The sequence below is a fragment of the Arvicola amphibius genome, chromosome 11 (genome assembly GCF_903992535.2).
Source record: "Arvicola amphibius chromosome 11, mArvAmp1.2, whole genome shotgun sequence".
Classification (NCBI taxonomy): Eukaryota; Metazoa; Chordata; class Mammalia; order Rodentia; family Cricetidae; genus Arvicola; species Arvicola amphibius.
Genome location: NC_052057.2, coordinates 94,499,425 through 94,512,991, shown reverse-complemented (window position 1 = coordinate 94,512,991; position 13,567 = coordinate 94,499,425). Strand labels below are relative to the sequence as shown.

At 51.4% G+C, this 13,567-nt stretch overlaps 1 protein-coding gene across 1 annotated transcript; it reads left to right on the top strand.

Annotated features, from left to right (window-relative positions):
- Window positions 1–2,107: 2,107 nt before the first annotated feature.
- Window positions 2,108–7,459, top strand: Aqp3 (aquaporin 3 (Gill blood group)). The gene is made up of 6 exons (XM_038347752.1): window positions 2,108–2,267; window positions 5,014–5,140; window positions 5,427–5,564; window positions 5,884–6,002; window positions 6,236–6,453; window positions 6,544–7,459. The coding sequence occupies exons 1-6, from the start codon at window positions 2,160–2,162 to the stop codon at window positions 6,710–6,712; spliced, it is 879 nt and encodes a 292-aa protein (XP_038203680.1). The 5' UTR covers window positions 2,108–2,159; the 3' UTR covers window positions 6,713–7,459.
- Window positions 7,460–13,567: the final 6,108 nt, after the last annotated feature.

The window sequence follows — 13,567 nt, the reverse complement described above, 5'->3', positions numbered from 1 at the left end:
TGTAGCACCAGGTGGGGGTGGGGTTCAATATCAGAATACAAGCTTAGCAGGCCATGCTCTGGGTTTTAATCCAGAGCACTGGAGGAAAATGAAGAGAAGAAAGAAAAAGGCAGGATGGTAGGAAGGAAGATAGGAAGGCACACAGCACTGAGAGAGAGCGTTGCTCCCCTGACTGCATTCTTACAATTTGTTGGATGTCCTCTCTCTCTCTCTCTCTCTCTCTCTCTCTCTCTCTCTCTCTTTCTCTCTCTCTCTTCTCTCTCTCTCTCTCTCTCTCTCTCTCCTCTCTCTCTCTCTCTCTCTCCTCTCTCTCTCCTCTCTCTCTCTCTCTCTCTCTCTCTTTCTCTCTCTCTCCTCTCTCTCTCTCTCTCTCTCTCTCTCTCTCTCTCTCTCTCTCCATAGTTTAGATTTTTGAGACACAGGCCTTCTTGGGGGGTGTGGGGGAGAAGGGATTGAGACAGGGTCTCATTGTAGCTCTGGTTGTCCTGGAATCCGCTGTGTAGACCAGGCTGTCCTGAAACTCACAGAGATCCACATACTTCTACTTCCTGAGTGCTGGGATTAAATGCGAGCATAATCATTTTATTTTTTATTTTGTTGTTTTTAAGACAGGTTTTTGTGTGTGTAGCCTTGGCTGTCCTGGAACTCAGACTGAAGACCAGGCTGGCCTTGAACTCAGAGATCCTCCTGTCTCTGTCCACCACTGTCCAGCTATTTTTATTATTTTAAATTATGTGTCTGTATGTGGGTTTGCCCACATGAGTGAAGGAGCCCACAGAGGCCAGAGATATATACAGGATCTCCTGGAGTTGGTGGTTATGAGCTGCCGGTCTTTAAGGACAACGTGCCTTGAACTTGTAAACCTTGTAAACTTCCTGTTGTCCTCCCAAGTAGCTGGGGAAATTCTCCGTTTTTTGATACGGTCTCATTATGAAGCCTAGGCTGATTCTAAATTCACAATTGTCCTGCCTCCATCCCCTGAGTGTTGGGATTAAAGGTATGTGCCATGATACCTGGCTCAGTTTAATCTCTCTTTTAAAAAATTATGCCAGATGTGCTGACACACTTTAATCCTAGCACTTGAGAGGCAGAGGCAGGCAGTGGATCTCTGTAAATTCAAAGACCAGTCTACATGGTGAGTTCCCCCGTCAGCCAGGGCTACACAGTAAGATGCTGTAAAAAAAAAAAAAAAAAGTATGTGTGGGCACATGCACCACTAGGAATGTGTAGGATAACTCTCTCCTTCTGCCTTCAGGTACGTTTAGGGATTGACAGGTCCACCAGCCCTTTTCCTGCTGAGCCATCTCCTCAAAAGGTTAGGTTTACTTCTGATGGGCGGTCAGTCAGGTGGGGAAAGGAGAGGGTTAAAAACAGCTGGAATTCACCCTGCTGGCATGATGATGTGGCATGTCAGGACAATCTTAGCTCAGCCTCAGGAGCCACTGGTGTAGTGCAAGAAAGCCCCACAAGAGAAAGTCCAGGTACCCCAGCCGGCGTGTGCACATCAAAGGTCGTATGATCAAGCACACATGACATACATGTTAACACAGCTATGGACATAACCGACCAACACATGCAACGTGTGACATGTTCCTAGAGCACAAGAAGGGCTGGTGAATTCTGGTTAGAACTCAGCACGCTTGTGCCCACCAAGGGAGGTACTGTGAGTTCTCTTCCCACTTGGGGCCCACAACCTCCTTTTCAGCCGCCTGACTGAGGACCCGCTTGTAGCATCTTGTAGCAAGCTGGTTCCTCTCCATTATTTACATATTACAGGTTTCACCCATAGCATGAGTCGATGCCCACAAGACTCACTGTAAACCCAGGAGATTGTTTCTTTACTTCAGGTCATTTTTTCACAGAACTTCAGGCCTCCCCTAAATTGACTCCCTCCCCTAAGTGCCCTCCAGAACCAACCCACCCTTAAAGCTCCTTAGAACTTTCCTCACCAGCTCCTTTCACCCTCCAGCGCCCCTAGGCTGGGCGGTGGGTGGTGGCTGCTCTCTCCGCCCCGGCAGGACTCTGCGGTGAGGTTCTGCGGGCGGGGCTGCTCTCCCGTGCATATAAAGGGCGCCACCTAGGCTCCGGGCCACCACCGCTCTCGGTGCCCGCCGCTAGCCACTTCTCTCCCCTGCGCCCGACCGCGTCGCTGCCTTGCCATGGGTCGACAGAAGGAGTTGGTGAACCGTTGCGGGGAGATGCTCCATATCCGCTACCGGCTGCTTCGCCAGGCGCTGGCGGAGTGCCTGGGGACCCTCATCCTTGTGGTGAGTGCAGGGAAGTGAACAGCCCTTTCTCTTTCCAGTCCCGCGCTCCCCAACTCCTTATTCACCCGAGGGACAGTTTTTCAAGGCAGACCCGACCAGATTCCCCAGCTGCGTTCTCCAGACTTAACCATTAGGGGTCAAGCTGACCTCCGAAGCACAGTTCTAAGTCAGTTCCTGACAGCCCTGACTCTTGAGAAGGAACGCGTTGCTCCACCAAGAGCAAGTCTGCTCTTTTCCCCCTGGAGACCCAGATCACAGGCTGCCAGCAGGGTCACCCCTACAGCTTGGGACCTCCAGGCCTTTCTCTTCCCAGTCTTCCAGCTTCCCAGAGCCCCAGCCCCAGCACACAGTGAAGGCAAACGATCCCCTCATTAGGTTATTTGGGTCTTGGGTGTCTGGCCCCTAATGAATAATTAAGCCTCAGAAAGTCCAAAAGTTGCAGCGAAGGGAGGACAGATTACCACAGGTGGGGGCAGAGGGCGCAGGTCTCTTGGGCTGCGAGCAGCAAAATTGGAAGAATGTCCTGAAGATAGGCAGCTGTGGAGGGAAACGGCCCTGACCGAGGACTGGGTGTGTGTGTCTAAGTTTGTTTCCCTCACGCCATAGTACCAGGTCTTGTCTGCGGCCCATTGCTTTCAGCGTTTTTGCAGAGGATTGCTGGCCTCTGCCTCTCTGTTGCTCTTGGGAGGTTTCTGCGGTTTTGCCCTGAGTTGTTCTGGGTAATTCTGGGTGCATTTTTCGGTCTGACAGGCAGTTATGGTGTTCATTTCCTGTCACAGTTACTCTGATTTTTAGCCGTTCATGCCATTCAGTTACATTTGTTTCCCCTAAGTCTCTTCTGAATTAAGTGGCCCCATTGCAGTGGCTGGGTTGTGTTCCAGTGCTCCCCACTCCCCCAGTCCTTGGTAATATAGATCAGTTAAATGAAGAGAGGCTTCATGGGGAGAAGAGGGCCCAAACTTGCCTCTGACCTCATAGACTAGTGGCCTATTGGATGTCCCTCTTCCCTCTATTCCCTCTGCGGAGAAGGAAATGGGGGGGCACTATCATCCTCCTGCCACTGTTCCCTATCTTGGTTTGTGAGTCCAGCCACCTGTTGTGGAGCAACAAGGACAAGGGAGGTGGTTTCCACTTCACAGGGGGCCTCCTTATTCCTCCCCAAGTCTCAGGTCAACTCCTACTAAAAAAACAGCAGCCCTCATGGGGCTTATCGTGGACCACAAAGAGAGGGTGCTGGATTTGTGGCAAGGGCTTCCAGGCTCAGGGAGTTGGGAGGGATCAGGTGTCAGTGGACAGCAGAGCTGGGGTGGGTGGGTGGGCAGGCCTAAGGGGTACCCTAATGGATGAGGGCTTGCTCGTGTTGTTGTGTTGGGGACCCAGAACCTTGCAGTGTCGGAATCCAGGTTGTCTCTGGGGGTGAGAAAAGCCCCTCTGAGGTCTATAGTTGGGTGGGGTGAGGGGCTAGCTGAGAACCTGGAGACTGGGGTGAGGGGGGTGGAGAAGGAAGAGGAAGATTAGCCCCAAGGTGGTGGAACTGGCTCTGATAGCTCCTCCTCCCAAGGCTTCTTGGTATGAAGCCAGGTGTCAGCCTGAGCTCAGGCCAGGGTCTATCTGGGCATGGTGCCCCAGACCTCCATATGCCGCCAACCCATACTCACTCTTACAACCTCTGACCTTTGCTTCACCTGCTCGCACACCTTTGATCCGCGTCAGCGCCATGGGCTTCCCCTGCCTCGTCCTTCTGAGTGATAGTGATCGGTGCTTAACAACTCAGTACAAGGCACGGGCCTATTGGAATTAATGGAGCACAGCCTGCTGGCCAGCAGGGCACTTTTTTTTTTTTTTTTAAAACAGGGTCTCTCTACATGTTCCTGGAACATGTTGTCTTGGAACTCACTAAGCAGACCAGGCTGGCCTTGAACTCCTAGACATTCACCTGCCTCTGCCTCCCGAGTACTGGGGCCAGGCCCAGCTCATATAGCACTTAGTTATGGAGACGTGAAGAAGAGACCCAGGTCTGGGCTGGAGGAGCTTTGAGGGACACTAGAGGCTCAGGACAACAGCACTTTACAGTTGGTGGAGAGTATTTTCCCTCTTGAACATATGTTATGTCCTGTGCATGCTGAATTTGAGGGACCCTAATCTCTTAGTCCCTCTATCCCAGGTAGAAGGTTAGAACAGATCTCACTGGTGTTAGAGAGAAAAGCCTCTTAAAACCTTGTATTTGGGACCCTCGAGGTCTGAGTGGGAATCCAGGAGGCAGAGGTCTGGAGCAGGAAGAGGAAGACTGGCCTGGGGAGGTGCCAAGAGGGACAGATGAGGGAAGAGCGTGGGGAGGGAGAGGCAGGCGCTCAGCATTTCTAGACTCAGGAGTGGGTTCTTCCTCCACTCTCCATATTCCCCATCACCTCCACAGTGACCTCCGCTTTGGAACAGCGTGCATGCAGGAGAGAGTATTGCCTACCTCTGTGTGCCAGGTCTGGAAGACAAGACAGAAACGGCTATAGTGACAGCCCCTTCCCAGGCTCTTCTGGAACTGAGGAAAATCCTGGGAATATTGTTCAACCCTCTGGGTTCCCAGTCGTGTGTCCATTACTAGTCTTCCCACAGGGCTCTGCTATGTTCAAGATGCAGCATAGCGGGCAAAGGACTCACAATTACAGCAGCAGGGAAGACCTCCAGTCTTCTCTGATGGCCGGTGTTACTGGTCTCAAATGGACCTCATTTGCTCTATTTTCTGACGCAGATGTTTGGCTGTGGCTCCGTAGCTCAGGTGGTGCTCAGTCGGGGCACCCATGGTGGCTTCCTCACCATCAACTTGGCTTTTGGCTTCGCCGTCACCCTCGCCATCTTGGTGGCCGGCCAAGTGTCTGGTAAGCCCACATGGTCATTTCCAACAAGTGTCCGTCTAGAGAGCAGAGATCGAGGGGCATCCCCACGTGCGGGTTCGAACAGCACCCTCAGCTTTGGGACCTTTGGAAGAGACTTGACACTTACAGAACCTTTGACTCTCCCCTTGGATCAGAGATTATCAGTCTGTGACATAGTCCAACTATGCGGGCCAAGCAAACCTTCCTGCACCCCAGAAGGGAGGAGTGCTGGGAGCCCTGGCCTCCCCATGGTGGTGGGCTGTAGCTAACTGGTTCTATCCCTGCTCAGGAGCCCACTTGAACCCCGCTGTGACCTTTGCCATGTGCTTCCTGGCACGTGAGCCCTGGATCAAGCTGCCCATCTATACACTGGCACAGACACTGGGGGCCTTCTTGGGCGCTGGGATCGTTTTTGGGCTGTACTACGGTAAGCATTCCCCCATCCTGCCCTTCTTCTCCCCTGCACTTTCCCTCTTTAAGTGCTTGTTGGCACCAGGCCCACTGATGACAGCTGAGGCCTGTCCAGGCCCAGCGCTCATGACTCATTCATTAACACTCAGACCCACGTTGGGGGCTCTAAGGGAAAGAAACAAGTTGGGCAACCAACAATCTCAGGTCCTCCACCCCACCCCGCCTTCTGTGCCTCCACAGTAATATGCTTACCCATGACCCCTGGCAGGGTGGGGAGGGCAGGTCTGAGAGGGGAGGCCCTGCCCTCACTCACAATGCGTCTAATCTGTCACCAGATGCAATCTGGGGCTTTGCCAACAATGAACTTATCGTCTCCGGCCCCAATGGCACAGCTGGCATCTTTGCCACCTACCCGTCCGGACACTTGGACATGGTCAATGGCTTCTTTGATCAGGTATGGACTGGGGACATGTGAGGCAAATGCAGAGGAACAGGCTTGTTTTGGACGACACTCCTTGGTTGTAGCAGGATTTCTCAATTTGTGGGAACCCCAACCTCAGAACACAGTGGCAGGTCTTTTATAAAGCTTGGAGCGTCCCTCTGAACTGCAAGCATGCTAGGATTAGCCAGGGCAAGGCAGAGGGTAGGGGAAGGAACTGTGCCTCACCTTGTTCTCTCTGCTCCCAGTTCATAGGCACAGCCTCCCTCATCGTGTGTGTGCTGGCCATTGTCGACCCCTACAATAACCCTGTCCCCCGTGGCCTGGAGGCCTTCACCGTGGGCCTTGTGGTCCTGGTCATTGGAACTTCCATGGGCTTCAATTCTGGCTATGCTGTCAACCCTGCCCGTGACTTTGGCCCGCGTCTTTTCACCGCTCTAGCTGGCTGGGGCTCAGAAGTCTTCACGTGAGTACAGCGGCCACTCACTCAGCTTAGCTTGTCTTTACTCTGCCTTGCTTGCCTACCTGTCTCTGATTACCTGTGTCTGCCTTCCAGGACCGGCCGGCATTGGTGGTGGGTACCTATCGTCTCTCCACTCCTCGGTTCCATTGCCGGCGTCTTCGTGTACCAGCTCATGATTGGATGCCACCTGGAGCAGCCCCCACCCTCCACGGAGGCGGAGAATGTGAAGCTGGCGCATGTGAAGCACAAGGAACAGATCTGAGTGGGCAGCAGCCATGCCCACTCTTCACTCTCGAGTACCCACTGCGTGTGGGCCACTCCCTGAGAGCCCCCTGTGATACCGCTCACAGACTAAGACGCTCCCTGCACCCGCCCCTGCTGGGTGGCCCTTCCAGAATCTCTACTGAACTCTGCCCAATAAGACATTCGGTCCCCATTCTTAAGCCAAAGTAGGATAGCAAGCAGGACCAAACATCCTTTTGTTTCCAAAAGGAAAAGAATGTGCATTGTGTGTGTGTGTGTGTGTGTGTGTGTGTGTGTGTGTGTGTACAGGCATTCGTGTGTGCTTGTATGCTGTTTTCCAGACATTCAAGGCAAGGGACCAAATTTTCTAAACAGACCCTAACAGTTCAAGGGAGCCCCGGAAAAGGGAGTGAGCTGTGAGGAAAGTATCAGAGTGTGCATGCTTCAGGGGCTCCATGCGGAGGGGGACCCAGAAGTGTGTTTCTGAGTATGTGTGTCTGCTCTTTTTTTTTTTTACAGTGAGTTTCTAGGCTGTGGGGGGGGGGGAAGGAATAAGAGGGGCGTAGATCACATTTGGAGCTGTGATCCCTGAGTAGGGGCTGTGTATGTATTTCTGTCATAAGATAGGCATTGGAATGGGGATCAAGTCCAGGCCATAAATTTCATATTTTCTGTTTTTTTAAATATATAAATATATACATACATATATATATGTTACAGTCTTAGGAATTGGGGTAGGGAGACTCCTTAAAGGCGTTTTTCCTTCCTTTAATCTACCAATCAACAATGTACTGTTGACTTTTATAAAAAAAAAAATAAAATGTATGCATAAAACAGGAACTGTGCCTTTCTGCTTGTTTTTTGTTAATTTTGGGACAGAGTCTATGTAGCCCTGGTTATCCTGGGCTCACTACATAGACCAGACTGGCCTTGAACTCAGAGAGATGCCCTGCTGGCATCAAAAGTGTATGCCACCACATCAGAGTCTCTGTTTCTGGAACTTGTATTGGATCCTTGGTGGTTTTTAATCACAAACTCCCAGGTGTCTCTAGTCTAGAGTCAAATCTCAGCTTGTATTCAGGGATCCCCAGCTTCCACCCTCTTGAGTATCTTCCGAATTCTCCCATCTCATTCCCCTGCCCAGGAAGGAAATTTGGAGCCCCCAAGGCAGGCAGCGCTGCCCGGAGGACTGATAGGGTAAGTCCCCTATGGGTCCGAGAGGCCAATCAGACTGGGGACCTCCACAGCTGTGTGAGCTCCTTCTAGAGTTTGCCTGCAGGGCTCTCAGAAGCTTCCCTGCATCTGGGCAATCCACACAGGTTCCTCAAGGGCACCTCCCTGAGAACAGGGCTCTTTCCATGGTCCTCACTACATCTGAGAATATTCCAAAGTCCTTCACGTGCTCCCAGGCTCTCTAGAACCTGTCCCTGTCCTGACCCACCCCATCACAACGCTCTATCTTTACTCCTGGCTATGTTCCGGGTCTATGGGCTTTCCTACTTCACTTGCCTGAACCAAGAACCTCTGTTGTGTTTACTTGAGTTCCCTTCTGCCTCATTAGCCCGGGACATGCCGGTGCCCAGTAAGGCACATGTTGTGTGACTAGCCTGGCACACCTGGGCCCAGGAAGTGTGCCTCATTTCCGGCTTCCTTACCCTATCTGACTTAAATTTCACCAGGAATATGAGGAAAACCTTCCTGCAGCATTAACCCTGTAGGAGCCAAAGGCTCTTGGGCCTGCACAATTGTGCGTTCTCTCTTGCTCCCTAACCCCTTCAGAGATGAGACCCAGGCCCAGAAAGGGTGGGAGGCTAGGCCTGTGACCTGGGGATGGGTGGGAGAAGACAATTCCTCCGTGGATCTCTACTCTTCCCTCGTCCCCAACTCCCAACAGGCATGTCTGGAATGCTGGAGAGACCTGAGCCAGAGGGAGTGTCCCATTCCCAGACCCTGAGGAGGAAGAGTGGTAAACCTTGGGAGGAGAAGGTGTGCCCTACCAGTTCCTCTTTGGGACCCTTCCATCCATGGTCTTGCCCCTCCATCCTTCCTTTCAAACCCTGCCAGTCAGCTAGTGGGTGGCAGGAGGCCTTCGGGCGCCAGGACTAGAAGATGGTGGAGCCTGGGATCCACGTTTATCACAGTCTCTCTGGTGTGTTTGTGTTCTTTCTCTGGATCTTAGTTTCTCTATTTGTGACAATGGGGTTAATAAAAGGGGTAAAAGTAGGAGATGATTCTTAAGAAGGTTTAACATAGGTTCAGCAGGTAAAGGCACCTGAAACCCATCTATCAAGCCTGAAACCCTTCTCTGGAACCCAAAAGGTGAAAGAAAGAACCCAATCCTCAAAAGTTGTCCCCTGAGTTCCACCTTTATACACACACACACACACACATATTGCAACAATAATGTAATTAAAAATATAAGTGGGCTTAGCAGAGACCAGAGAACAGGAGACAATAAATGACCCCTCTTGACTTTACTCGCAGCACCGGGGTGGGGTGGGAGAGCAGGGGTAGGAGCAGGTGCTGGGAGCTGTTTTGTAAAGGTCACTGAACTCAACAAAATCTTTTACCTGAGATTCCTTCCACAATTGTGAATTTACTGAGAGGAGAAGGAGGAAGCTCGCGCGCGCTTGTGTGTGTGTGTGTGTGTGTGTGTGTGTGTGCGCGCGCGTGTGCGTGCGCTTGCGTGTGCATGTGGACTTGTTCTTCTGTGTCTAGACTCTACAAGGCTTTTGGGATGGGTATGACAGGCAAGACCGGGCCACAGGGTGCAAGGCAGAGGTGGGAAAGGAAATATGTTGAATGACCTGTTGGACCTGGTTAAAGCCAGGAGCGGTTAGTGGGGACAGGAGTGACCCCTCCAGGCTAGGAACACCCCATGAACACTCCACTCTGAAAAGGCAAAGTTATGGCTATTAGCAAATTCTGGAAGGAAAACGCTCTACTTCCTATAGGAAAGTTTCTCCTCCATTTCACAGAATTTACTTTTGGGGAAGCTAGGGAGAATTGGGAGAATTGTCTGCTGGAAGGGCAGCCGCGTCTCAGGGCTCACAGAGGGCTCTTCCTCTATGCGTCAAGATCCTGCCACAAAACCCTTTGAAGGAGCCATCTTTCTTCTTTTCTTTTTCTGGGACAGGGTTTCTCTGTGTAGCCCTGGCTATCCTGGAACTAGCTTTGTAGGTCACACTGGCCTCGAACTCCCAGAGATCCGCCTCTGCCTCCAGAGTGCTGGGATTAAAGGCGTACGCCACCACGGCCCTGCTAACATGTTTCTTAAAGCACTGATTTGCTCCAATCCGCTCTCTGGAACTTGAATTTGCTGCTATTTGGATACCTGGCTCTGTGTCTGTATACACAGGCAAAGGTGTATTTCTCAGGGCTCCTTGTGGGCCTGTCTTTCTCTCACCATGCCAGGCTGTCTGCATCTCTGGCTTTCTTCATCTTTGGCTCTCTGCCTAATTCTTAGTGTACCTTGGGAAAGGCATCTCTGCATGTACTTGAGTCCTTTTCTCTGTGTACTTGGTATCTATCTGAAGTGCAAGTAACTTTAGACAAGCATCTATGCTTCAGGGCATGTCTTCTTAATTCCTGGTAATGAGCTCTGGCTTGCAGCTAACTCTCCTTGATTTTTTTTCTGAAAAAGCTGGGTGGGGCATCCCCAAGCCTGGAGAAACTTGGGTGAGGTAGAGTTGGGTGGGGTGGGAAGGCAAGAGAAAAGCTTACTCCACCTAGTACAGAGGCCCTAGAGCAGTGGTTCTCAACAGGGGGGTTGTGACCCATTTGGGGTCACATATCAGACATTTACATTACGATTCATTACAGTAGCAAAACTACAGTTATAAAGTAGCAACAAAAGAATTTTATGGTTGGGGGTCACTACCACGTGAGGAACTGGAATGAAGGGTCGCAGCCTTAGGAAGGTTGAGAACCATGGCCTTAAAAGCCAGAGAAGGCCTGGAGCCCCCAAGGAGGGTGCTGGCCGAGGAAGGGAGGAAGGAGCCTGTGTTTCAGAGAAAGCTACTGAGCTGTTGTCCCAGGGAAGGGTGGAAGTGTGAAGGAAGGCAGCACTGAGATGCTGCCCACTCCCTAAAGGGCAATAGGATGCCTAAGCCCTAAGAGGGCAGACGAGTGGGCGTGTCTGCCTATTGTCTGGGAGGAGCCTGCTCAGGGACCCAGGGAGGGTCTGTGTGCCCTGGAGCTTTGGCCATAAGCAAGGTACCAGCAGCAGAGACAGAGACTGGCTTAGGCATGGTTGCTGGTGAGGGTGGTCTTCAAAGGAACACCTCCTCATCAGAGAAAGCAAGAGCTGGACTTGACTGTCTCTTTGGATCACAAAGAAAAAGAGCAGATCCCAATCCAGACCTCCAGGTCTCCAGGAATGCAAGCTAACCCTTGCCAGCAACAAGCCATGGGCAGGCAGGAGTCTCTGTTAGCCTGGCTGCAGTCTCCACTCTGCTCTGTGCCCAGGAGACTAACCTCCATAAACTGCATCACCTCTTGCCCTGGTTTCCAGTCGACTTTGGCAAGCAGGAGGCATATCTAGGAAATAAGAGGGCAAGGAGGGTGAGAGAGAAAGGTCAAGGTATTGGCACTTCTTCCAAGAATCCATCTTCTGAGTTCTAGAATGTTGCCTATCTTGCTCCTTCTGAATGAAGGCCAATGGCTGGGGCCCATCATTCTGAACGAAGGCCAGTAAGGATCCCGCGTGCTTCTGCTGGATCCCTTTCTGTGGTTTGGCTCTGTATCTGTAAGGTGGGGGTAATAATGGTACCTACACCCTTAGGTTGCAAGAGGTGAGGATGAACGGAATTAACACGCACTGGGGGAAGGGACACAGCCAGGTGGGGTGTTGATGGTAAGACAGGCCTCCTCCTCTGAACAGAAGGGCTTAGAAACGAGACACCCATCCCTCCAACACCAGGAGCTTGGAGGTGGGGTTGAGAACAATCTAACCTAAAATCTCCAGCTCCCTGCTCCATTCAACGTCTTAGTCAAAGTGCCAGCTGAGTGTGAGAGAGGATGCTGTATCAGGGAGGGACGAGTGTGACCTTTCCCTGTCTTTGGGGTTCTCTGGGTAGAAAACCTTACTCCAGGGGGCTGGAGAGATGGCTCAGAGGTTAAGAGCACTGGCTGCTCTTCCAAAGGTCCTAAGTTCAATTCCCAGCAATCACAAGGTGGCTCACAACCATCCAAGATGAGATCTGGTGCCCTCTTCCGGCCTGCAGGCATACAGAACATTGTATACACAATAAATAAATCTTTAAAAAGAAAAGAAAAGCTTACTCCCATCACCTAGACCAACTTTTCTGAATGCATCAGTCCCCTGCTTTGAAGACGTCACTGGGTACAGCCTTATTATACTTGTGTGAGTCTCATATCCTGCCCCACCACGGTGCTATGGATGGAAGCCAGGGCTTCGTGTGCGCTAAGAACTTCACTCCTAGGCTATCACCCACAGCCTCTACGTTGTTTTGAAGGCGCCTGTGATCTGTGCTGAGCTCTAATTTTGCTTCCTTACTGCTCAGAACTGGGAGAGGTTAGGGAGGAAGAGAGGACTCCGGAGGCCTGATAACCATCTGGTTATAGTTCACTGCTTGTCTCCAAGGAAATGCACCCCCATAGGTGAGGAGGCACCTGGAATGTGAAGCTATACCTTCTGCTTCTCTGCTCAGGTCACTGCCAAGCCTGGCAGGAAACCTGCTGAGGGAGGGGAGGAGGTGCCAGGCCTGAATCTGCAGCCAGCTGCAGATCTCAGACTATGGCGGCTCCTTCCTGATAGAGGTAACCTTTAGCTGAGAGATCCTTGGTTTCCTGTAAGAGCTGGGAAGAGTAGTTTGACCCCTGACCCATGGACAAAGTCGTCCCTTTATCAGACAAAGGGATTGCTTGCAACGTGTTCAGTCCTTGGAGCCATGTACACACAAGAGGAAAAACACCTCCTGGGACTAATTGAGTGTGCGAATATTCACACTGACCCATTTACACCCCTCAGCCCTTCCCAATACGCATTCCACACTTGGCATTGACTTTCATACATGCAGTATGTTCTTATCCTGACATCAACTCAGTGCTGTGTGATTTTTCTTGGGGAAACAGAACAAGTGTTCATCCTAGATAAGGAATCAAGGACAGACCAAAGAAACAATTCTAACCAAGTCTAGCTTGGTCTTCTGGAGTGTAATTGGGGTTGCTTACCAGGAGCATGGGAAACTTATAGGCAGCAACTCCACCGAAGAAAAGTCCCCCAATTTATATAACCTCAGGAGGGAACCTCATTGTCCTTCCCGCTTCCAGGGGAAACGTTCATGGGTTCAATCTTGTGAAGGTCATCTGGAGTAATCACTCTCCTCTGATCTCAAGGCAGCAATAGTTACTCATTTGTACACTCAGACACACGCCACAACACTCAGGTGCACCGACACCCTTACATGCCCGCACTGACATCCTTACGTTCACGCTTAAGCATGTGTAGACACTCCTAGGTTCACTCACACTCACGTTTACACCCACACTCCTCCCTGGAGGGAGCCTGAAGCCACCCATTTGTGAATGGGAGTAACTGGAAGTGTCACGGGAGTAAGTGTGGGGTAAAGAGACACGAGGGGGTGTGTGTGACACTGTGCATAGCCACTGAGGTCAAGGGTGAGTTTGGTGAGTTGGGGAGATGGCTCAGAGCTAAAGAGCAAGTGTTGCTCTTCCAAGGAACCAGGTGTAGTTCCCAGCGCTCCCGTGGTGGCTCACAACCGGCTACAGAATTCCAGGGGAGCCAATGCCCTCTTCTGGTCTCTGTCAGTACTGCACACATATGACGTACATGTACACTCACAGGCAAAACACTTGTACACATGAAAGAAAAACAAATACATCTTAAACA

Excerpts from the sequence above, each read along its gene's own strand:
- Aqp3 (XM_038347752.1), top strand. The coding sequence starts at position 2,160 with ATGGGTCGACAGAAGGAGTTGGTGAACCGTTGCGGGGAGATGCTCCAT. Across the intron at positions 5,565-5,883 it reads CGTTTTTGGGCTGTACTACG|ATGCAATCTGGGGCTTTGCC; the intron begins GTAAGCATTCCC and ends ATCTGTCACCAG. Across the intron at positions 6,003-6,235 it reads TCAATGGCTTCTTTGATCAG|TTCATAGGCACAGCCTCCCT; the intron begins GTATGGACTGGG and ends CTCTGCTCCCAG.